The 24,831-nt window shown below is 35.4% G+C and overlaps 1 protein-coding gene across 1 annotated transcript in view; it reads left to right on the top strand.

Moving 5' to 3' along the window:
* ABCA13 (ATP binding cassette subfamily A member 13) overlaps positions 1-24,831 on the top strand; it is a 170,371-nt gene that overhangs the window by 45,097 nt on the left and 100,443 nt on the right. Inside the window, exons 19-29 of the mRNA XM_054640684.2 lie at positions 1,872-2,049; positions 4,234-4,373; positions 8,600-8,713; positions 9,348-9,438; positions 15,131-15,307; positions 17,718-18,018; positions 18,842-18,956; positions 20,146-20,475; positions 21,410-21,479; positions 22,517-22,651; positions 24,038-24,175. Of these exons, the coding sequence (XP_054496659.2) occupies positions 1,872-2,049; positions 4,234-4,373; positions 8,600-8,713; positions 9,348-9,438; positions 15,131-15,307; positions 17,718-18,018; positions 18,842-18,956; positions 20,146-20,475; positions 21,410-21,479; positions 22,517-22,651; positions 24,038-24,175 (1,789 nt within the window). The remainder of the gene's footprint in view (positions 1-1,871; positions 2,050-4,233; positions 4,374-8,599; positions 8,714-9,347; positions 9,439-15,130; positions 15,308-17,717; positions 18,019-18,841; positions 18,957-20,145; positions 20,476-21,409; positions 21,480-22,516; positions 22,652-24,037; positions 24,176-24,831) is intronic.

Genomic DNA, 24,831 nt, shown 5'->3' on the forward strand with positions numbered 1-24,831 from the left:
ATATGAATTTGTTTTTACTAATAACATTTTTTGGCATACAGCTGTTCTATTAGGTCAGAAGCTCCTATGCTATGAAGGTTTTGCCTCCATTTGAAAATCCAGTTCCAGATAACCTTTTAATCTTCCATACCAGCTTTCCTCTTCCATGACTTTGCTACAGTGGCTTGCTTAACTGATTAGTTTGTAGGAGAGGCTGGTTGTTTGGATTTATCAGTCTTGATTACAGCCCTACTTTGTACAGTTTAATCTAGATCAAAGATAACTCTTTTTTTTTGGTGGGAGCCATACTATATATTCCTCATACTTTATCAAAGCCAAATTTTAAGAAACATATTTTTTAGAGTCAGTGGATATTTAGTTGAAAGACAGTAAGTAGATCCAGCCTGTTAATGGCAGCTTACCGCATAAATATTCATTATTTCAGTTTCAAATTATTTTGATTGGAACTGGAATTAATTAGTACGTTTGTGCTCTTTGACTGAAATAAGCCTCATTTATCCCTCTAGTGCAAATAGTCACTAATAAAGATTCATAACCAATTTTATACAGCATTGTGCATAAATAAAGTTTATTTCTCCAGTGAAGTCCATGCCAGCAGATTCATTCAAGGGCTGTGCATGATTTTATTATGAAATATGGGTATTACTTATTTACTTTCTTCTGTGCTGAAACTGTATGCTAAAAGTAAGATTTTGGGAGCAGCTAACACTGAGTTTTAAGCAACACTTACTAATATTCCTCTAGGATTACTAAAGAAGCACCTGGCACTTCAATAAATGCATTGATCAGGATAAACTGTTTCTAACAGCGCAATTTCCAAACTGTCTGTGATTATGTCTTTATGTAAAGTGCTGTATTACTTTGAAAATTGACTCTTCTGTTTAAAAAAATTCCAGCAATAAAATGCTAATTTTTTCTTGTGTCGAATGTGTGTGTCTGACATACCACAGTGTTTTTTCTACTTGCCAGTTGTGGAGTCTTGAAATGATGTCTGATAGTCTAGTTATGCCTTTCTTGAGAAGCATCTGCTGCAGTAATGAGTATCAGGCGAGCCAGTGCACTCTTCATTTGCACCACAGCAGAAAGATGCCTTGCAGTTGTGTCCTCTTAGAGCTGTGCACCTGTACAGACTTCCATGAGATATCACTTACAATCCAAGCCCATTATTTGAAAAGTGGAGCTGCACAGAGGATGAGACTATTGTTGTTCTTCTTCCTTTTTGAATGTGGTGAATGATGGTGCTTAAGCCATAAAAGCAGTCAGATTGCTCTCTCTCCTCATTAGATGCATGCTAGTCATGAACAAATGGCAATAATAAATGCTGGTATGACTCAAGATGTGCAAAAACTGTAAGCACATCTAACAAGTTAAAAGATGTACTTGAAAAATAGACTTTTAGGGCCTGTGAATATTTTTTTTTTCTTATTAGCAACTGTCTTCATTGTAAATGTTCATAGCAAAATGGCTTTGGTTGTTTCTGCTGCCTTTGTGACACAGGAATAATCTACCAGAGGAGCACATTTTGTGAAAATTGGCAGTGGAATCAGGGTATCTGTCGTCTAGTTGTCTTGGTGTTTTTGGTCCTTTTCTGCTGAACTGCTACACAGTGTTTTTCTAGTTTCAGTGTGGTACATTATGCTGCTGTCTTTCATTGAGTATTCTGACAATTAAAACTACATTACCTTTCCTCTCAATAATGGTGATCAGAAGAATAGAAATGAACACAGCAGGACCTCATCCTAACAGGCTCTTTCAACAGCCTAATTTTGTCAATCTCCTTAGACGTCAATATTGACAGAACACCAGGGCTAGTCCTTGAAGCTACTTAAAGCAGCTTTGATTCATCTGTGTTTTTTGTTCATTTGTTCTAGCTTTTGCCGGGTGGGCAGTTCAGAAGTTCGGCTGTTGGATCCCTGGATTCTGTAATCAAGGCAGTATGTAAAGAAGAATCTTCATTTTTCAGCAATGCAAACCTGTTCATAGACATGCCTAGAATCATGGGACTTTTGGAGGAAAATATGGCAAAATATGGCATTCCTGAAGACTCAAGTAAGAAAAAAAATCTGACAAGTTGCAGTATGAATTCAGAGTTAAGAGTAGTTTTTTCCACTTAAATGGAAATGTATATATACTCACTGACATCTCAATTGACACTGTCGTCTTGAAAACTAAGTGTTGATCAATAAAAGTGGCTATGAGATAATTGTGGGTGAGACAGAAGAGATTCTGTTTTTTCTATCTTTGCAAATAGTAAATAAGAGTGTTCCTGTCTTTGAAATATTTTGTTAACATTTTTAAAGCACTTGGTATTAAAAACATATCTTTGAGATACTGGATTGAGAATTTCTTGCTGCTTACCTTTCTTCGGTGAACACAAAGCTGTGGTATTCTTGAGCAGTAAAATATACAAACCTTCTGGATAGAATGAGTTTTTTAATGGTTGATATTCCTATTCTGTTTGTCAAGTGCTCAGAAAAATCCCTTAGCTCTCATATAGTTTCACCTTTGCTCCCTTTCTTCAATACACATTTGACTTACCCTGATTAATTTTAATATTGTTAATAACCTTGTTAGTGCCTCAGGTGGCCCTGTGCAAGAGAAGAACACAGTGACAGAGTGTCACTAGGGAAGCCTCTGTCATCTATTGGTTTCTACAGGCAGAAATTGCTCCTGGCTTGGCTGGGACCCTTGGGAGGGAGCCAGAGCTCTGCTTTGGCCTTTTCACTTACATGTGTGGCATGCAGTGGTAAGCAGGCAGCTCTGCTTTTCTTTCCTGTTGGAAGAATGAAGTCAGCTGGATGGCTGATTAGACAGATTGTTTGGAACTTAGTCTCTTCAAAAGCTGTTTAGGCCAGAAGCACTCTTTCTTGATTTTTTTTTTTTTCAAGTTGTCACAACTCTTCTGTGCTTTTTACCATGGGACTCTGCAATATTTAAGGCATCAGTTAGTTCCAGCTTTTCCATAAGTGAATTAGTACTGTTGCCCATATTTTATTAATTTGTAATTGGGGCAATGGAAAATGAAAATTAAAAAAAAAATTGAAGCCACAGAAACTTGTTTCATACTGCTTCACAGTGATTAACTTATGTGTATTTCGCGTATACCAAACACTTCCTAATGACTTTCTGAAGATCACAGCAAACCCAGATTAGCAAGTCTTCAGTGTCCTTAGTCATTTATGTCTGGCCAACTTCTAGGCTCTTAATTCTTTGCTATTGTTTAGCAAGGATTGTTTACTAATGATTGTTTCATTTAAGAAAGTAAAAATTTGAGCAAAGAACTGTTTCTTGATGAAACATTTCTGACACTTCTTTCTTTAAATTTTGTCAGGAGTTTAAATGGTTTTGGCCCAGTTTTCCATCATGTAGATGATTTGTCTTCCTTGAGGAGTTCATTGATATTATTTAATATTTATTCAGAGCACTAGAAACAGGATATTTTGAAAACACTTGTAATAAATAATAAAACCCCCAAACACATGAGTTGGGCATAAAAATCTAAATGTTTCTTATAGGAACTCATTGCCTTTATGTGAGTACAAATGCAGTGGGATATATGGAAACTATTCCTTAGATCCTAGTTCTGAAGGATATACACCCTAATGCATTAGTAGCTCCATGTGATGTAGGAATATGGTTTTTTATTGAGGAATGGAAAAGAAAATTGGTTAGATCAAGAAGTTGAGTGTCATGATAATTTTTTGCCTGTTTTTTTGGCAGGTTCTTGTAAGATTATACAAAAATGAAAGTCTGTATTTCTGAAGGATTTTGTATATTCCTACTTCTTTCTTATGTAGGAATCTAAAGCTGCAGAGCAATGGAGGGTGTGGAAGGAATTTTTTTTTCTCTTTTAAGGTGACTTTTCTCTCTGAATTCACTTGCATGGGCAGAGGTCTTGCATATGTCCTTCTGCTCTAAAATGCACTAATGTTACACTTAGGACAGATAGGATTCACAGGCTGCTTTTCAGAAATGTGAGGAACTATTTAGATTCTGATTTTTTTCCTATTCAGTGTTTAGAGTTCTGCATCCTCAACACTATCACAGACTTTGTTTAAACAATTTCTATAGGAACCTCTAATGATTACTTAGTGGCAGTTGCATGGTGTTGTTACCCAAACACTCATAAAAGTTTTTCGGCATGGTGCTGTGGTAGACTCTAAAATAAGACTCGAGCTTTTATTTGAATAAAAAAAGTCAATCTTAAATGTGAATCTGTCTTTGTTTTTGCAGCTCCTTTTTGCTTGAAGCTTTATCAAGAGATTTTGCAGGCTCCTAATGGGGCTTTGCTATGGACTTTCCTGAAACCTTTATTACATGGGAAGATACTGTACAATTCAAACATCAGCATGATTGACCTGGTGATGGAGAAGGTGAGTATCAAAAAATGTCACTATTTCTGTGTATTGATTTTGTCCTTGCAATTCTTTTTAAAGGTCCACTTCTTTCAGGGTAGGCAGAAGCAATTGGATAATTGCCTTTCAGAAAAATAGATCCAACCTGCCCCCTGAGCCCTTACCTGTTTCCAACTTTAAACTTAATGCTTCTCTTAACTTTTATCCTGCTTGTTACAGTGGTTCAAACTCAGTGTGAAAAGCAGACTTTTCTCAAAGTCCTTTAAAGCGCGTATAGAAAGATTAAAAAGAACAGGTTAGCATGCTGAATTGAGGTGTAGGGTGCTCATATTCTAGGGAAGCTTTTGCCTTTAACATTTTCTTATCATGGGAACTGTAATGGGGCTGCATAAAGACCTGTGGGAAGGGATGGCCCCAGGGAAAAATAAAAGCCTGTTCTTAGGGAGTCACTGAGCTGAATTAAAAAGAAAAGAACTTAAGTAATCAGTAGTTCATCCTCATTGATTGTTTCTGACACCAGTAGCTGAGTGATCAGTCATAACTGAGGTGCTGTAAGTGCGGATGCTGATGATGGTATTCAAGAGTTGTACTATCTCTGCAGTTCTGCTATGGTTGATTTTCTTTCTTGAGTGGGGTTATTGACAATGACATGTTTCTTCATGCCTAGCTTAGAGGCACTTCTGTAAGAGAAGGGTTTATGACTTGTTTTAGATTTCTCTGCAAATTTTGCATTCATCTTCTAAATATATGACTTTTAACCTGCAATGTTGGTTATTGTAAGGATGGAAATTTGGAAAAAAGAAATTGCTGCTTGTAAGTGGTACACAAAAAGACCATAATAACTTTAAATGTGGTGGTAACTATATTCTCTTTAAATTGGAAACTTTGTGGTACTATGAATTGCGTTTTAAAAATATAGCAAAAAAATAAGCCAAAACCCCCACTGTAGATAGCAGATACTATGTAGCTTTATAGTTTCTGCTCTGAATTGGAAAAAAGGATTGAATAATGTCATGCTTTACAGTTAAATAACTTAATTTGTGGAATATCAATTATCACTCTAGAGCACAGTGTAATTAATTTAAAATTTCTAGTCAGTTAAAGATAAAGCTGTTCTTGATCTTTCTAGATGCAAATTCTGTAAAAAATGAGTTGTAAAAAATGATAAATATTACTTATATTTTTGAACTTATATTCTATGTTAAAATGACATTTAGAATATACCACTTAAAATATTTCCACATTATTTTGCCAATTAATATGCTAAACCTCCATTCTTAAAAACATCTGTGGGAAAGATGAATACCTCCACATACAATATAGTCCCCCACAGAACTTTTAGTGAAATCTGGACTGAGTAATACAGTTCAGAAAGAAGCTGGCTTTAGGGTTGGTTTTTGGTTTTTTTGGTTGATTGGGTTTTTTTGGGGGGATGGGATTTTAGTGCTCTGGAACAATACAAAGATTCTGGTAGAAACTCTTATTCTACTTATATATTCTTAGGCTCGCAAAAGTTCTATGAGCTTATCCAGAAATCTCTGTAAATACACTCTTGCCCCTCTTCCCACTCCTGTAAATCTAACATGTAGTTATGAATGGGTATCTACTTATGTGTAAATATGAAACTAGTAGAAAATTTTCTTGTTTTTATTACAGAAATCTCTCAGCTATTGCTTGAACACAAACAAAATTTAAATTCAAAATACTGTCCCCAGTGTCTCAAATGCTCAAATGTTACTACTAAACCCCAACCCTATAGCATTTACAAGCCTGATCTCCTACTGAAACTGGAACAGTTCTGACTTCCTTTAGACTGTGTGGCCACATGTCATCTATTTACTAGAAGAAAAAAGTATCAGATTACAGCTTTGAAGAATACTGATGTTTGTATACTCCAACATATTCTCTAAGTTTTCCACATGGACGAATAAATTTGAGAGCATGTAATTGACCATTCTTTGATAAATTGTGAGGTTGCTGGGTTTGAGTTTCAGAGAAGGCAGCAATTCCACTGTGTGGAGTGATGGTGGTGATAGCCACAGGAACAGGCTGTGGTGATGACTGAGGGTAAAAGAGTTCCGTGCCATCTGGCATCCAGGACTTCGAAGGCCTCATGTGATGTCTTTGATCTTTGCTTTCACAACCAAGTTTTTTGCCACTGATGAACTGATTTTATGGAAGTATTTCTTATTTCAGAAGATTTTCAGAGTTGATCTTATATTCAACAATCATTTTTGAATAATTTTCTGCTATTTCCAAAAAATGTTGGGGTCAGGCTTGCCAGGACTTTGCTGCTATAATTTGTCTACTTGCTTTTTGGGTTATATAAATTCCTAGTATTTATTGTGCCTGTGGTGAGTTCTGCATCAACCACTTCTTCACTTGCTTGTTCTTCCACTTCAGGCTGTGGCACCTTCTATTTTAATGCTCTATATTTTTATCTCCCAGCTATAGTTATTTCTATTCTCTATTTACTGTTGCTCTTTATTGTAATTTATTATTAGTATAAAAAATTGAAACTTTCTTAGATTTCAGAATTATTGGTGTGCATTAGTAGCATCTTTATTTATAACTTTGCATTTGTTATTTTCCACTTCCCTCATAACAAGGGAATTTTAATCAGGAAGTTACACTACAGTGAGTAGTTCAGCTATTTAATCCTTGAGTACTTTTGAAATTCTTGGCTGGACATTATCTTTTCCTGGAAACTGCTTATCATTCACTTCGTTAAGTTGTAGGACTTTATTTCTTAGTGCTGCTTTGATAAGAGACAGACTCTCCAAAATGGTCTGTGTAGGGAAGGCATCTGACACAAGAACTTCCCAAATGCCTACAGTCATCAATGAATGAATGAAAAAGCAAAACTACTTTTAAGTGAACTCCTATTATTATTATTATTATTATTAATTTTTATTCCTTTGTGCTATACAGAATCAAGTTAAGAAGCACTAAGCTCTACTGAGTCCAGATCTTACAAGCTGCTTGGTATACTAGTTTCTAGTGGTGTCTGAAAGTTTGACCTCCTTGTGTTCTGGTGTGAACTGTAGTTGCTCTGTCCTGGGGAGAAAGCAGTCTCCCAGACTGCCTGCTTGGCACCCTTGCAGCCTTCCTGGTCTCCTTCATCTTGTCACCATTGTGCCTGGTCTGGGGGTTTCAGTCCATGAGGCTTTTGTGCTATTTCTGATCAGAAGAACTTATTTATTTTACTTGACAGCAGGATTTAGTTTAACATTTAGGATCACTTTGTCTTTAATCCTTATGAACGATCACTCTTTAAAGTGGAATAGGGATTCTCATAGAAGTTAAATGCATAATGTTTTTCAAGTAAACAAAATTACGTGCGCGTTCTCTTTAGAGTGTTCTGTGTTACAAAGAGGAAGAAAGAGCCACCAGAAATTGTTTTCTCTTGTTGTGCTAAGAGTGAGATTTCGAAAAAGAAACTTAAGATACTATGGTAGAAATTGTATACTTTCAACAGGAATTATTGCAAAAAGCATGGTCCCAAATTGGAGTTTACAACTCACTGCAGACACTCTTTGCTGGAAAATGTCACAATTTTTATCATAACAACTATGCTGGATTGTTCTTAAATGCACTTCTGTGACTGATAACACCAATTTAAAGAAAAAGATACTGCAATATTTTCTAGTCTTGAGTATACTTATGATCTGTTTAAAACAGGCTGGAAAAAAATTGCAGGTTGTTTACTAAGAGAGAAATTGTAACCTGTGTTTGACTGGGACAGAAAATATTTTTCTTTACTGAAGTCTTTCCCTGTGAGGGTATTTTGAAAGAGATTGATTGATCAGTTATATTTATTGTCCAAACTGTGCTGCCAAATTTCAGTTTTATTATGTACTCAGTCAAACTAGTTTGAATAAAAGACCCACAACTGAGAGGTTTTCTTTTGAATATGTCCCAACTTTATTTATTTTTTCTGTCTTTCTCAAGCACCCCCATGATATTCTCTATGAAAGAGATACTATAAAATAAAGAAGTCTTTGTTGATATGTCAGGTGGGAAACCTACAGAGCACAGGAAAACTTTGATTTGCTTGGTATAGAAAAAATATGTTTAATTTCTTAGGTAAAGAAAAGAAAACATGGATATTCTTACTGTTGACTATCAAAATGGAATGGAAAGGAGTTGCACAAGATCTAAAGCATTCCAGTTTTTTCTATTTCTTAAAATTTACTGTGCACATGTTTCACTTCTTCTGTTTCCATGTATTTTTTTTTCCCTAGGCTAATTTCACTTTTGGTTTTGTGGAAAACTTGAAGAGTTATTCTGAGACATGGCTTAGAATGTCTGAGGTTTTCAAAACCACTGGAAATGTCCTCACAGTCTCACGGCTGCAGGTTGGTGAACTGTGGGGGATCTTTCAATTTTCCAACTTTTTGCAGTTTGATCTAGACACTATTTCTATACATGCAAAACCACCCATATATCTGATTTCAGATTTAAAAAGAGCTGAAAAAGAGGTAGATTAGCTTTAGGTTAAGAACCTAGAAACTGATGCTGAGAAACTTCTGACATGAAAATACTTAAAAGGAATGTTGCCTCACTATCTCCAGTATTGCTCCAGTATCAATGAAAAACAGGGGAAATAAAATGGTTTTGGTACTTGTTTGTTCATTGTTTATGTTTGCCAGGAAGATGTGAAACCGATGAAAAAAACAGATGAGGGAAATATGGACTATAAAAGAAAAGCATTCTTCTTACTTGGGTTTTTCCATTGTACATATTTGTGCTTTCCTCTGTCACTTCTCCTAAATCTCTTCCCTGCCCCCCTGCCATTTATTTGAAATGTGTAGTGCTTACCTGTTAAGAGGGAAAGACATGGACAAGCTAAATGACTTCTGCAGTGTCATGCAGGAAATCTTGGTAATGGAATAAGTCTTGGTAATGGAATTGAACATTAATACATATGTATATTTTGTATTTTCTTAGAGAAGATAAGCCTGAGGTAACATCTATCACTTTTCATTTCAGGAAGCACTGCAAAACAATTTTGTAAAGCATTTCATAGAAAGTAATTTGGATATCAACATGGAAAAACTCCTCAAAAAAATGAAAGCATATGGTGCGTATATGAAAGTACATGTAATGTTTAGCCTTGTTAGACTTCAACTTAGAACTACATCTAGTTGGAATTGAGGATTTTACTTACATCAGTGATACTTGAGTAATGTAATAATAGACTTTACCCTCTTGAGTTAGTCTCAAATGTAATTGTCTCTTTTCTTTTGTGTGACTGGATAATTTGAATTTCAAATATTGAAACAATATTGGTAAAAAGTCAGAAGTGGGAAAGTGTCGTGGGAGAGTCTCAAACATATCATCCATACTTAAAAGGCCACAGTAGTCACAGTTCCATTAGGCAGAAGTATATTTTTGTAGTATATTTTGAAGGAAATAAATAGAAAATGAGATTGGATACAGTGTGTTTGATAAAAAACTCTTTGTATTTATATTTTCTGTTTATTCAGAATCAGTTGTGTGCCATGTCCTTGACCCTCAGAAAAGCCTGAGAGAGGGTTATAACCAGGGAGCTGCACTGTCAGTAGGAAGCAACCTGGGTCAGTCCCAGCCCTGGGGATGGGAATGATGCTGAGGGCAGAACACCACCCCATGGGAAGCAGTGTGGGCCCAGGTCCACAACCAGCTGTGAAATGGTGGGAGCTGCAGCCTGGAGCAGGTCCAGGCCCAGTCCCAGCTTTGTGGAGCTCTGGTGGGAGAGGAGTGGCCCTGGTTCACTGGTCTGCTTGGCAGTCTCCCCCTGGGCACAGCCATTCCTGGCTGCTCCCTTTCTGCCTTGGTAGTGACCCTGGGCAGGCAAACAGAGAGCCTCCAGGTTTAGATAGATAGCCCAAGGGGGATGGTTCCTAATGGAGGAGAAGGGGAATTATTATTTTGACTAGTTTCGGATATTCAAGTATTTAAGTAGAGAAGAGAAAGGATTATGCTGTAAATTTATGTTACTTAACAATTTTATAAGAATTTGATAACTGGAAAAAATTCAGTACATCCAGGTTTTAGTAAGGTAGGTGCACAATCATTAAAATGCTCTCCAGCATGTTCCAGAAGAAAAACTCTGTATTGAAGCAGATTCCAGTGTCATTTGAGAAAAGTTCACGATTTTGGGAATCAGAAAGAGACAAAAGTGGGATAAAATGCAATAACAGACAGTGTGACATCATGGACAAAAGGAGCAGAGTACTTCCCAGAGGAGGATTGTGGTAGAAAGGACAGATCTGTGTGGTTTCAGGTCACTGCCTGTTAGGATCATTATGAGCCAAACCAAAATCTGTTCCAGTTGCTTTCTGGAGGAGGGCAGTGATGAGCTCTCAGGTACCCCCACAGAGGAACTTTGTGACCCCCACTGGTTTAAAAAAATTCACTTTACAGAAATGTAAGTCATTAAGTCTGCTTAACAGTCAAAGAATTAAGACTACAGCTAAAATAAATAAATGCACCTGAAATACACTTTTTATTGGTTTTCAGAATCTGCCTCTAGGCAGGAGATGGACAAAATCCATGGAGGCTCCTGAGAGCTTGTAAATGAAGTGTGCTCTCAGTCTTGTACTACTGCCCTGAGCTGGTGCAGTCATAGTTGGTCTAAGCTGGTGTGGCTTTTCTTTAGCAGACAGGTTGTGAGATTTAGTTGAAATTGTGGATTTTAGTTGAAGTTGAAGGCTTTCTTTGAAGACTAGGACATCCTGTGCACTTTTTCAGTAAGAAAAATGGCAAACAGAGTCTGGAATTCAAACTGGAAAGAATCTGGGCTCTGTGTCCTCTGTAGGCAAGGGACTCAAATTCAAATCTTTGTCTTCAGATGATTTTCTTCAATAAACTGCTGCCTAGTCTGGGTTGGGCACAGCACACCACTCGAGGTGAAGATGGATCATAATACAGCTAAAAACCAAGCCCACAGAATCACAATGTTGGAAAGATAGGATGGAGGAAAGAGCAAGTCTCTTAAGCTCCAGGGAGTGCTGGAAACATAGCTATCTAAATCTATTAGTTCAGTAATAGCTGGATTTTGTTTGTGTGGACCTAACACTGAGAACCACAAGATAGGTTATGGACAAACAATATTCCATTAAATAGATATCATGATCTCTGGAATTATCAGATCCATCTTCACTGATGCAGACAACATCAAAGAAATCTGTACCTGTGTTTCTCAAGCTATAGCTTTTTAACAGAGCTAAGGATGCTTAATGATATGTAATAAGTGGTTAATAGCTTGGATGGTCAAGACAAAGTATGGTTTGAGTGGTTTGTGAAACTAGGATTTCCTTATTTTAAGGGACTACAGTTGGTAAAATTAGCATCATATAAAAATTGAAGAAAATCAATAGGGGCTATAGATCACAAGAGCATTTATGCCTCTGTGAAACTGATCTCTCCAAAGCACCAGAGCACTCCTCTGCATTTATTATGCCTCTTTGTATAGATTCATTTGGTTGTTTTACTTCTTGAAAAATGATATGCACTCTTATTTTTATCTTAGCTTGTGTACTCTTTGTTTATTTTATTGGACCATAATCATGTGTAACTTAACTGTAAACCTGTTCTTTGTTTTTTAAAATTTTCATCAATCTTATATTGTATCAGCTGTTCAGTCCTGTAATTACCTTGTTTGCATCCAATTAAAGCCTTGCATATATCCATGTTAATGGTTTTACCACTCACAATCTTTTTAATTTTCATCCAAAGCTCCGGCTTTCTGAAATCTCCTGATCTCTGTAATTATGTCTTCTAACTAAAGCAAATATCTTCTTTTATCACCTCTATACTCACATACAGATGACTTTTAATTATCCTCAAATACAAGGTGCTTGTCTTGGTATCGTTTTTTTTTTATTTCTCTACAATGATATAAAAAAATGTTGACAGACTTAGTGATTTTTTTTCTGTGCTACTCCTGCTGCAAAGTGTCATGGACAGAGTAGATAGATGTAGACCTCTTCCAATGTCTCTATAAAATCATCATGCTGCAAGACCTCACAAGTTATCAATTTCCAAAACTGTTATTTAGCAGGATTACTGTGTCATATTTACTCAGGTGGAGCAAGGTAAATATTTAGGCTGAGGGCTAAAATCTTGTGGTTTTCCTTTTAATCCCTTTACTTTCTAAGCTAGCTGAGAGTGGGCACAGCAGTTGTTTTACTCTATGCTTGCTTTTCAGCCCAGCAACTTGGAATAATTTTCTACTGATCTTATATAAAACATGACCCACTAGCATTTGTGAGCTCCTTGCTGGGCACAGTCCTTACAAACCCTCAGGAAGCACTGGGAGGCATTTGTGCTGCAAGTTCCTCTTTTAAATTCTTACTTGCTGAGTCTCTCTCTTGTCCTTCTTCTGTGGTTTCTTCCAGATACGAATTTTCCTTTTTCACTATCAAGGGCTCTCCTTAAAGAGGGTTACATATGACACTGTGTATAACAGCCAGGGCAATAAAAAACATGACCAAAACAAGCAGCTTTCCTTTGTGCTACTCCTTTTGCTGCCCTCATTTTAATGATATAGTTTTGTGGGCATTTATAAGGTAGGGAACAAATAGCTATAGTGCCATCACTGAAAATAGCGCCCAAAACCAAATCTTCTTATCCAAGAGACTTTTTTTCTAATTTCTGACCTAAATGTATTTATTCCTGATTTATTCTAATTTATTCTTCCAGCAACTTTTTATTTTTACTTAAACAGCACTTCTACCCAATGGTTTCACATAAACCATTTGTAATTTCTCCCAGTTACTTAATGATAGGTTAAACAAGCTGAGTGGAAGATGAGGGCTGACTTGATTTTTTTTTAATGAAATATGAAGATAATAGTGAACACAGATTTACCAAGTCTTTCATTCATAATTGCTACATTTATAAATGGGAAAAAACAAGGTCTTCAGCTCTATAGATCTTGATTTTAAAATTTTCATGTAGATTGCATTTTTCATATATGTGGTATTTCTAAAATGGAGTACAGAAGTTCATTAAGACAATTAAGCACATTAAGACAATATTTTTTCAAGATATATTTATGTATACCACACTCCAAGCCAACAGCAATATAGATGTTATTTCTTATGCTAAAATATTCCATAATTTAACTCATGAGAAGAGCTTTTCTTACCTAATTATTGATTTCAAATTAGGATTTTGTGTGTGCATGTATCACTCAATGATAGAATGCTTTCAGTAGGAGGGGACCTTAAGGATGATACAGTTCCAATCCCTCTGCCATGAGGCCACCTTCTGCTAGACCAGGTTGATCAGAGCCCCATCCAGTCTTGCCTTGAACACTTCCGGGCTTGGGGCATTCACAGCTTCTCTGGGCAACCTGCTCCAATCTAAATCTACTCTCTTACAGTTTAAAGCCATTCCCACTTGTCCTCCTAGTATATGCCATTGTAAAAAGTCTGTCCCTGGCTTTTTTGTAGGTCCCTTTCAGGCCACAATAAGATCTGGAAGGTGCTTTAAGGTCTGTCTGGAGCTTTCTCTTCTCCAGATTGAGCAACCCCAACCCTCTCAGCCTGTCTTCATACAAAATAATGCATATAGGGTTCTGTATAATTACATACACTTATATAAAAATCTATGAAAACCCTGACATTTGGGCTGAAGGTTAGGAATATTCTCTTCTCTCTAATGCTGTAAAAAAAAAGGGGTAGCATGGGTGTTTCCTTTATTGTCCTCCTCAAGGATAGCCATAAATAAGACATTTATTATCTCTATTCTGTTCTGGTTTCTCTCAACCTATGAATTCACCCTGTCATTGTTTGCCTATCTTTTGAATTCTAGACTGTCAGTTCCTCTGCTTTTTCTCCTTGTGCACTTTACCCTTCTCACTGTTAATCATGCTTCTTCTTCAGACTGCTTCATACATTTTCCACTTATCTGCCTTCCTATTGTAATATTTCCTGTGCTGATGCTGAGTAATGTCTATGATCCAGGATTTGTCTGTCACCACTCTTATCATAGGAGATCATCACCTATCCTTTTTTAAAGATTATATCATCAAGTGAGTGTTGAAAAATTCAAGATGGAAAATTGTGTTGAATGTTTTATAGCCTTGCTTATTGCCTGAGAAATTCAGATGTTTTATTAAATCTAGATAGCATGTTTCTAGCTCATGATTATTCTCTCAAACATAAGGATATAGCATTATACCTACATTCTCTACCAACAGATGATGACCTGAATTCCTCCAAAGGTTGAGTTTTTTTAGAAACAAGGTTTTGATGGAGGTATATGTTGCTCCTGGATCCATAGATAAAGTAAAAATTAAGAGACTAGCAGGCTTTTTTCAGATTCTTTTAAATGTAGGACTCCTGTCAAAATGCTTACGCTCTATTTAACATGGTTCTTGAAATATTCACACTATCAAGGAGAAAAAGACCTGCATAATATGTTGCTAAATGGGAGATTAATATCTATTATGATATCTGAAGTACAGTAATTCCCTTGTATTTGTGGAAGTAGTTATGGAAACATAACAAAAAGTTCAAGGTTGTGGGCTCTTTCTTTTGCTAGAATTTGTTACATTTTTATTCCCCTGAAATGGAAGGGAAGAATAGCTGAGGGCTTGTAAAAGCCACTGAAACATGAACTGCACTTCCACAAGTTCACACTAAAATTTCTATGTCTTTTAAAATTCTTTTTTTTTTTTTAAATACAATGAGGATTTACTCTTATAGGATGTGCAAGTGACAACACACCTTTCTGTTCTGACCATTAAAACTAAGCAAGTCCAATTTGTTTCCTCATCTTAGAAACTATGACGAACAAGATGCTTAACAGCTCAGCAAGTAAACAGATTGACCTGTTGACACAGCTTGTTGTAAATATCTCTTCCTGTGTGTTACTGGACCGTTTCCAGCCTTTTAACTCTATAGAGAAATTGGAGGAGAAGGCTCATGAACTCATGCAGGAAAATAATCTTTTGGCTAGTAAGTACCTTATGTGAAATGTATTTTTACAGAAAATTACAGACTTTGTATTTGTTGTCTGTGTTTATTGATAAGGTAGGTAAAGGTTACACAGTTTCAAAGCATGCATTAAATCACATATAAAACAGTCAACATAAAGCACATTTGAATGCTGTAATGTAAGCTGGAAAGACTAATTATATTGTTCTAACTGTGGAATGGCCAAATGAATGAGTCCTTGGAGTCTCTTATTTCTATCAAAATGTTTAAAAGAATGGTCATAAATATTAAAAGAAAAAGATAAAAAAATGTGGAATACTGAGGAAACTTAAGATGGCAAGGTCATCTAGTTTACATCCTTTCAAAATTTATTTTTTATATTCTGGACTTTTTAAAAAGGAGGAAAGGAAGGGGATTTGTTAAGATTTACTCTTAAATCCCTCAGAGAAATTAGCTTGTTTATTAAGAGTAAATAAGTTCTTTAGGAATTTATTTTCTTCCTTGGGATTACACTTTTTCTCTTTTTCCTGCATTATATGCTTATTGCTGAGAATCAATTAATTTTACAAAAGATTAAAAGGCAAGAACATTTTCCCTTAACATATGCACTTGTCTTGCAGAAAATGCTGTAGATTGCATGTAGTGTTTCCAAAAGAGAGGCCCCCTTAAGTCTATAAAAAGTGTTCCACAACGTTTTCCCTCTGTCTTTTTTGGGTTTTTTGTCTCCCTTATGCCTATAAGTGTATAATAGAAGATATGAGAAAGCAATTGTAAAGAAGGAAACTGTTCAGTCTGGAATCTCATGCTTGTTTTGTGATCTGCACAGTACCCTGGCAATTTCTACCCTCTATCAAAATGAAACAAACAGGCTATACTTTGAGACAAGGAAAGTTGCTCAGGAGTACTTTGGAGAAGGCAAAGTGTTTGTCTCTTTAAGGAAAGAAAAGGACAGATAAGTCTTGGCCCTCAGAAAACTGAATGATCAAATTATAGTTTCATTTTTCTTCCACTTACCTAGGGAAGGGTCATATTCTAATATAAGTCAAGACATTTTGTGTATTTTTCAGTACTTTGGCCTTATTATCTCCTCACATTATTAGAGATCAAGAAGATGGCGTTCTAAGGAACATAATGTGTCCAAAGTGTCAATGTTACATGCTCTGACGGCATACGTTCCTTTCCATAGAAAGATATTAAACTAGAATAGAATTCTCCTTTCTTTTTTTGTGGTCTTCAGAGCCTTCATAGCTTCATGAAATGTCTTAGAACATCAACTTTTTATTTAAATGGAAAAATGAGATTGGCTGGTTGAAAGACATCAGGTTTGCAGTATTCTGTTGAATTTGCAGGCAACCCCAAGACGGGAAGAGATGGGAATCTTGACTCCGTGTTTCAGAAGGCTGATTTATTATTTTATGATATATATTGTATTAAAAGAAAATTATATATTAAAACTATACTAAAAGAATAGAAGAAAATATTTCATCAGAAGGCTAGCAAGGAATAGAAAGGAATGATAATAAAATCTTGTGACTGCTCACAGCCTCAACACAGGTGGCTGTCATCGGTCATGAAGTAAAAACAATTTCGCATGCCGAGTAAACAATTCTCCAAATCACATTCCAAAGCAGCTAAACGTGGAGAAGCTGAAGCTTCTTAGGTTCTCAGGAGGAAAGATCCTAAAGAAAGGATTTATCATAAAATATGTCTGTGACAGTATTCTCTATTTTATTATCTTTCGGAGAACCAGCTGGTAGGTAAGATATCGCTCCCTTTTCCCAAGGAAGAAAGGGGCAACATCTAGCATTTATCAGGAAGTCCAAAAAGTCTGGATAACACAAAAAGAGAACACAAGCAGTTTCATTTATTTGGCTTCAACTTTACAGCTACATGTTAAGCTTTCATCTGTTTGTTTGGGGTTTCCTTTCCTTTATACACAGCTAGAGAAAACAAACATGCAAATTCTGCTGTGCTAAACTAGAACTTCTGCAATTGACTTGAAGATTAATATCAGAATAAATTTTAGCGGGTTGGTGCTCTTTATCATCTGCTTATGAAAGCTGTTGATGCTTTGATGCACAAATTTTATGGCTGCTGCTTCTACTGTGGAACTGATATCAGTCCCCCAAAAAGAGCTAAATGTGGAAGCAAAGAAAAAACTGCAGCTCAAAAAAAGAAAAATCACCTCAGATAAAAATGATTTTTACGAACTCATTTATCATGTGAATCATCTTTTACATTTCATATTCATGAACATGAAAAATGTGTCTCTGAAACCTGCCATTTTTGGGCTTGGAATCAAGAAATTTTGGAGGCCTGCCCTGACAGATTAATGCATCCTATATCACATAGTAATTAGCCATGAGTTAGCTATGGAAATAGCATAAATTATATAAGCTTAGTTATGAAGCTTCCTTTCTTCTTGTGTCAGGTATCATCTTCAGTACACCAGAGGACAAGAAGCAAGATTCTAGCAATTTCCTTCCAAGACATATTTCATATACAATTAGAACCAGTGTTCTCTACAGCATGAGAACAGATTTGATTAAAAATCCAACATGGAAATCTCATCCCCACAAGTTGCCAGCGGATGGGTTTAAATACAACCATGTCTTTATTCCTCTTCAAGATATGATTGAAAGGGCAATTATTTCAGCACAAACTGGGACAGACACCTCAGAGATAGCAATTCAGGTGCAAGCCATGCCTTACCCTTGCCATACCAGTGATCTGTAAGTAAAATTTCAGCTTTTTAATTTGATGTATTATCCTTGTTAGATTAGTTCTAGAGAACTTGGGATCCTACTAGGTTCCCACTTTTCAGTGGCTGAATGTATATCTTTGCACAGTCTTGAACAGGAATATTCAATACTAGAGTATTACAGTATAGCAAATATTGCCCAACAGCTGTGTTTAACATAACATGTTGTACATTGTTTGTCAAGTGACCCCTTACAAAATGTTTGCAGTCATAGTGTGATGTAGTCTGCTGGACAGTGGCTGTGTCAACATATTGTGCAATTAGCTTAAATTATTGTAAGAGATCCCTTTTAAATCCTTAGTTGTTCTATACACAAACTGTTAATTGGTCCCTTGAAGGGTGAAGTTGATGAAGCAAAAGGGTAAGGTTGTTCTCTGTAAAACCACCAAAACATCCCAACTATTAGATTTTGAAATTAGTCAATGGTAACAAATTTGTTAAAGTGGAGTGAAAATTGACTGGGTCATGTTATTCCTTGATGTCCAAATATATTACTTTGCCATTGACACAAATCTGAATTTTGTTTGACTTTGAATGGAGCCCTTAAGAGTAATTATATCAGCTGTATGGTTTAAAATATTATAATATATAAAATTAATACAATAGTATTGTACCAGTACATAAATTTAGCTTGTTACATTAAAAAAAAGTAATTCTAACCAGATCAGGAATAAATCTTATTGTTCATGTCAGATCTTATTTTGAGAACAGTTCCAGTATTAACATATTAACATTCTGCTAGAAAATAGTTTACCTTTGTGGGCTAACAACTCTTCAAATTTCTTCTTTCATAGATTCTTGAACAACATAGGTTTTTTTTTCCCACTTATGATGATGTTAACATGGATGGTTTCAGTTGCTGGCATGGTTCGCAAACTGGTTTATGAAAGGGAAATTCATCTTGAAGAGGTAAGAGGCAGATTAACCTCTAAAAAGAAAATTTATTCATTTAGGTGCACTGAAATACAAAACTTGTGAGGTACTTTTAGGTACTCATAATCCAGATGGCTTTGTTTTCACTTGTTTCCTCTGGGCAGTAGGCTCTAGCTCTAGCTGCCAACTCAGTTTCAAAACATTATTTGAGCATCAGTATGCAAATATTGTCCATGAGACAAAAAGCAACAAGCAAAAGTTGAAGCTGGAAAGTGTTATTTGGGAAGACCTTGTGATTAGAATGATTTTTGTTTTGGATTATTTTTCATATTTTGCGCTATGTAGTCAGCAATGATAAAGCTACCTAAAATAAGTTAAAAATTTGTTATGAACTGTGTAATTACCAGAAATGAAAGGGAAATTGCAAACCAAAAAAGAGGAGACAATTATTTGCTTCTATCAACAGCTAGTCTTCATAGGTGCTAAGCATTTGGAAGGATGGGGTCTCTGTGGTATATTTTCTTTAGGGAAAAATACACTTTTTAAAGAATTACACTGATTTCACTGTATCATCAGAATTACTTCTTGAGTAAGATTTTTAATTTGTGGAATTATTAAGGAATTATTTAATTTCTCTAATCTTTCTGTTGTACTGTAAACTTTTCTAATGCTCCAAAATATTAAATCAACTTAATAATAATTTTGATGATCTTATGAGAACTGCTTCAAAGGTTTTATTAGATTGTATCCAAAAGCATTTTTTTAGAAAAAGAGGGATGTACTTCATACCTGCCTAAATTTTTATTTGCCTGGTAATACATAAAGGTTACAAACTATATGCCTCTTTTAGGCTGAGGAAAAAATATTTGTATATATATTGCTGTGGATATTCTCAGTACTTTTTAGAGTATAAAAAGGCAAAATCCTTCCCTAGCTGGAAGTAATCTGACATCTGTTTTTGAAACCCTATGCAAAAGAGAGTTTTTCTGACCCTGGTGATTCCTTCTGCTCATGTGTGATGATCTCAGAGCCTGCTCTGCTCAATAACATGTCTGATCCAGGAGAGAGCACAGCACAAGGGCAAAGAAACAAGAAATTTAAGGGGAAGATGACATCCTTTGGGAAGCTGATAATGTCTTGGTGACAAAATGTTTTGTTTAAAACAGAAAAAGGAAAAGAAAGTTTGTTTCCTGATTCTAACTCTCTTTGCTCTGTTGTCTTGCAGTATATGAAGACAATGGGTGTGTATCCGGCCATTCATTTCTTTGCTTGGTTTTTGGAGAATGTCATTGTGCTCACAGTAAGCAGCTGTGCTCTGGCCATCATTTTAAAAGCAAGCGGTATCTTTGCTTATAGCAATGGCTTCCTTATCTTCCTTTTTCTCCTGGAATTTGGAGTTACAGTCATCATGTTAAGCTACTTTTTGGGAGCGTTTTTCAGCAGTGCCGATACAGCAGCTCTGTGTGCCAGCCTTGTCTATATGATCAGCTTTTTACCCTACATAGTTTTGTTGGTCTTGCAGAACCAGCTGAGTTTCACCAACCAGATTATAATGGTAAATATTTCTTCTTTTCTAATTTTTCTCCTCCAACTATGCTGTGAATTTCTGTAGTTTCAAAACTTCAGACCATAATGTATTTCTTTTTTCCCATGTTTCTGTTTGCTTTTGTGATTATTGGAAATAAAGCACACTAATAAATCTCCAACTGAAAAAATATTTAGAAGGTAGAAAAGAATGAAAAATAATGTGCCAGGGTAATTTTGTAAATCTACAGAACATATCAGGAAGTTGCATTCCTCATACCTGTGAGTTCTCTTAATGTCTTGACTTCAAAATATTTGTAACATTAGTGAATTTTCAAGATCAGCTGATGACATTTCACTCCTCAAAGTCATTATTTGTTTGGAAAAAAACTAGTGATTGATTTTTCTGTTAATATAATTGGAGAATAGATCAGGAATTTGTCCAACCATATAATCTGAGGTATGTGTTTCTTTGGTGTAGGTTCTTTCAGGTCTTTTCCTGTCCTATGTATTCCATAGCAGCCTGTTTTATGTCTTTGTACTGTCCTAAAATACCACATCCCTGAATGTGACATCAAGTATCACCATCATATAAAGAAAATCATATTTCACACATTATGGCTTCACTATTTCAAAATAACTCACTAAATTAGGCTGATGGAATAATTCATACATTGTTAAAAAATGCTCATTTTTTCAGTCTCAGTTGGTCAGATAAAGTAACACTTTCCAGTATTAATAACTAGGTCAGTGGAGATCTGTTAGGTGGAGCAAATACTACTAAGGTTTGTGGGGAAGTATGGTTAAAACATAAAATGAAATAGCAACCATTAGCCTGTGTGGAGGAAAAAAAAGGTCTATTTAGTTTGTGCGTGATTTTAGTATCACAATATATTTTATTTCATGGAACTTGATAAGAGCATGTTTTTATTTGATGTTCACATACTCTTTCTCTGATATTGCAGTGTCTTCTGTCTACAACAGCCTTTGGGCAAGGAATATTTTTCATTACATATTTTGAGGGCCAAGAAATAGGTAAGGTCTTTGGTTAGGAGAAAAGTTTTGTAATTATTATTTCAAAAACTACAGTTGGAAATGTTTTTCAATCTGTTCTGAAAAAATCTCTAATAAATTAATAAGCTGGAACAAGTTCAGGTATTATATTAATGGATGCAATCTTTTTTTGGTATTACGGCAAGAACAATATTCATAACAGTGGATGTTTCAAACTATTGAAAAATTGTCATAATGGTACAACAGTTTGTAAGAGTGGAAGAGACAGTTGCAGAATATATTACCTAAATTTCCCACCAGATGCTTCATCAAAATGACTCGTCTTTATTGAAGGAAGGGCAAAATGTGTTTTGGGAGAAACAACTTTCCTTGACAATTGCGGAAAAAGAATTGTAGAAGGAATATCGTGATCCACTGTACTGCAAACAAAGTGGCATTTGCAGTTTAAAAAATGCAATTTTTAAAATTAATTTACAACTTTGTTACTTTTGTTTTTCATGTAGCAGAATGGTAGCTTTCTGTAGCACTGGTGTTTGCACCTTCTTTTTTCCTTTAGTGTCTTCTGCAACGTAATAATCTTATGAAGCAATTATTCAGTGAGTTCATTCATGTTTACCTCTAAATGCAGTAAATGTACATTATGCTTCTTAGTTAGAATTCACAGATTTAAATCTTCAGATTTAGCATTATAGAAATGATATTAAACTTTGTGTAATCCTTTTCTTTATATTAGCAGAGTGGCTTAAAGCCTGATTCATTTTGTCAGTGTTGTAGTTCTTTTTCTTTTGCCAAATTAAGGGCCAGCTAAAACTTCATAAACAACCCTTTCAACATCTTCTCTACATTATCCCAGCAGCACTGTCACCTGCTGTTCTAAACACAGGCTTATAGAGGCATAGAAATTTTTTTCTGTTCATTAGGATTTCTATTATTAACTATGGTTGGTCATGTGCCAGTGCTTAAATGCCCAGAAGTGTGTGGTGTTGATGTGTTTGTGATCTTTAATGCTGTGTTGATCTAGCTTTGACCTTTAAAAAAATCATTATTATTACTACCAGGAATTCAGTGGGATAATGTGCACCAGTCAACGGCACAAGGAGGATACATGACCTTTGGGTGGATGTGCTGGATGATGTTCTTTGACTCCATTTTATATTTTGTTGGTGGCTGGTATTTCAGCAATATTTTTCCTGGTAAGACCATGGGCTTGTTCTTATTTCATGTTTTTGAAGAATTTATTTAATATTATTCATCCATTAATGTCTTCACAATGTAAACATTCAGTCACCATAGGAAACACTTATTGTGGCATTGTCTTTCTTGATTTTATGCAGATAAAACAAAAATATGTATTTTTCTGAGTTATGGTTCTGTTGTGCAAAACTGTCTTTCTTTAGGGACTGGGAAACAACATCTTCCTAAATACATAAATACTGACTGGTGTTAACACATGGACTAGAATTTGTAGCCAGGCATGAAATATCTTTTGTTTGCAGATGGGTATGACAAATATTTGATAGAATTAGGAATTTATTGGATCTTCACAGTAAGAGAGCTTAGTCTAGAAGCAAAATTTCCTGGAAAAATGGTGAATCTCCTCTCAGTACCTGGGCTGAAACCCATGAACAACAGCATGTTTTCAGATCAAAAAAAATTTCAGACAGCACAGTAACTGTATCTTGTTCCCAATCAGTCCATGGTCCAGTGTATAGAGAAAACAAATTGATTTTCAAGTATATTTTCAGAAAGTAGTGGTGTGGTTATTGAAATTTTTTCATTAACTAAGTTTTATAAGTCTTATTGAGTTAGTTGATGTATTTTGAATCATGGCCTCATGCCTCACTGTATGTTTTACCTTTCCTCTGATGATATATCTTTCCTCTGATTTGCATATGTCACTTTTTCTTATGGCTACTTTGTATTTCTTTGTTTATTAAATTAAAATTAAAATTTGCCTTGAAAGATAGGGGTGGGTGGAGTATGCAACTGAATTTAAAAATCTTTATCTTGAATTGACACTTGCCCTTCAGTGTCTGTGTAATGACACTCCAAACAGAGAGAGTGTATATTGTGCGATGGGTAAGTAATGCCTGAAAAGATCAAGTACTGCCAAAGATTAGTTTCTACATAGGAATGTGTTTTTGCCCTTTTTGTTTATGTGCCACAATAAGTGTTTCTTTTGGTGGCTGATTTGTCTGCGTGTTGTAGATATTAATGGAAGAACTGGTGCAATGGACTATTTTTATAATTAAAAAAAAGGCTCTTTCTCTTGGCAGGCTATTTGGTGCATTTCCTTCCCTATGGGTTGCAAGATTATGATAGGTCTATGATTCTGTTACACTTTGAAGCTGATTTGGAGATGGAGTATCACTGAGGCTTGATTAGTTTATGGAAGGACCTGGTTTTATGACCAAATGACTTTTTTACACTTTATTAAAATTTTTAAGTAAAGAAAAGTATTTGGGCTAATTAAATGGTGTAACCAACTTGTTGTAAGCAATAATAGAACATTTTAGTCTACAAACAGATGCAAAATGACTATAAAATTTTCAACAGTTTATATCATAATTCTAATATAGGAAAATTTGGATTGAAGAACCGTTGGTACTTTCCCTTTACTCTTTCCTACTGGAAGAACCTGTGTGGTACAGAGAGAAGCAAGAGACATTATCTGAATTCTAATATGTTTTTCTTCAATGAAAACTTCCAAGAAAAAGGTTTGTAGTAATAGAATTTGAACAAGGGCTTTTTTTTCTGAATGATGTACTAGTCATAGTCAATCTGCTTTTATCATTGCTTGGTCTTGTATTATATGTTTAGAGCTTATCCCTTTCTCTCTTTCATTATATAATATATACTGTGAATATTATATAGTAAGTGTTTCATTTTGTTACCCCCTGTAATGATTGATTTATTCTGTGAAAACTATTGTACAGAAATATTTAAGAAAACTCTTTGAAAGATGTCAAATAAGTATCTCTTGGGTTCATCCTCTCCCAGTGTATTGCCACTTTGCATTATTTGGATCTTTTAGAAGCCACTGAACTGTTTCATACTCTCAATGAATCCCAAATGTGCTGGACTTTATTAACTTTTTTTAAAATTTGCTTCTTGTTTCAGTGGAAAAATTAACTTTGTTCATTTCTTTCCCTTCTGTTTCTAATTTCCCTCTTCTATAATCACTGTTCTTTCTGTCTCTGCTTCTTAGCCATTTGTCTAGAAAGCTGTTATTGTACCTAATTTTTTTCCAGCATCGAGATAATTTCACTGCTCTTCTATGTATGTTCACTTGCTTACAATTAATTCAGATTTTTTTACCTTTTCCCCCCTCTCCAGTCCCTTTAAGGATGTTCCCACATTTAGTTTAGGTTTT

Source organism: Agelaius phoeniceus, chromosome 1 (assembly GCF_051311805.1).
Source record: "Agelaius phoeniceus isolate bAgePho1 chromosome 1, bAgePho1.hap1, whole genome shotgun sequence".
In the NCBI taxonomy this organism is placed as follows: Eukaryota; Metazoa; Chordata; class Aves; order Passeriformes; family Icteridae; genus Agelaius; species Agelaius phoeniceus.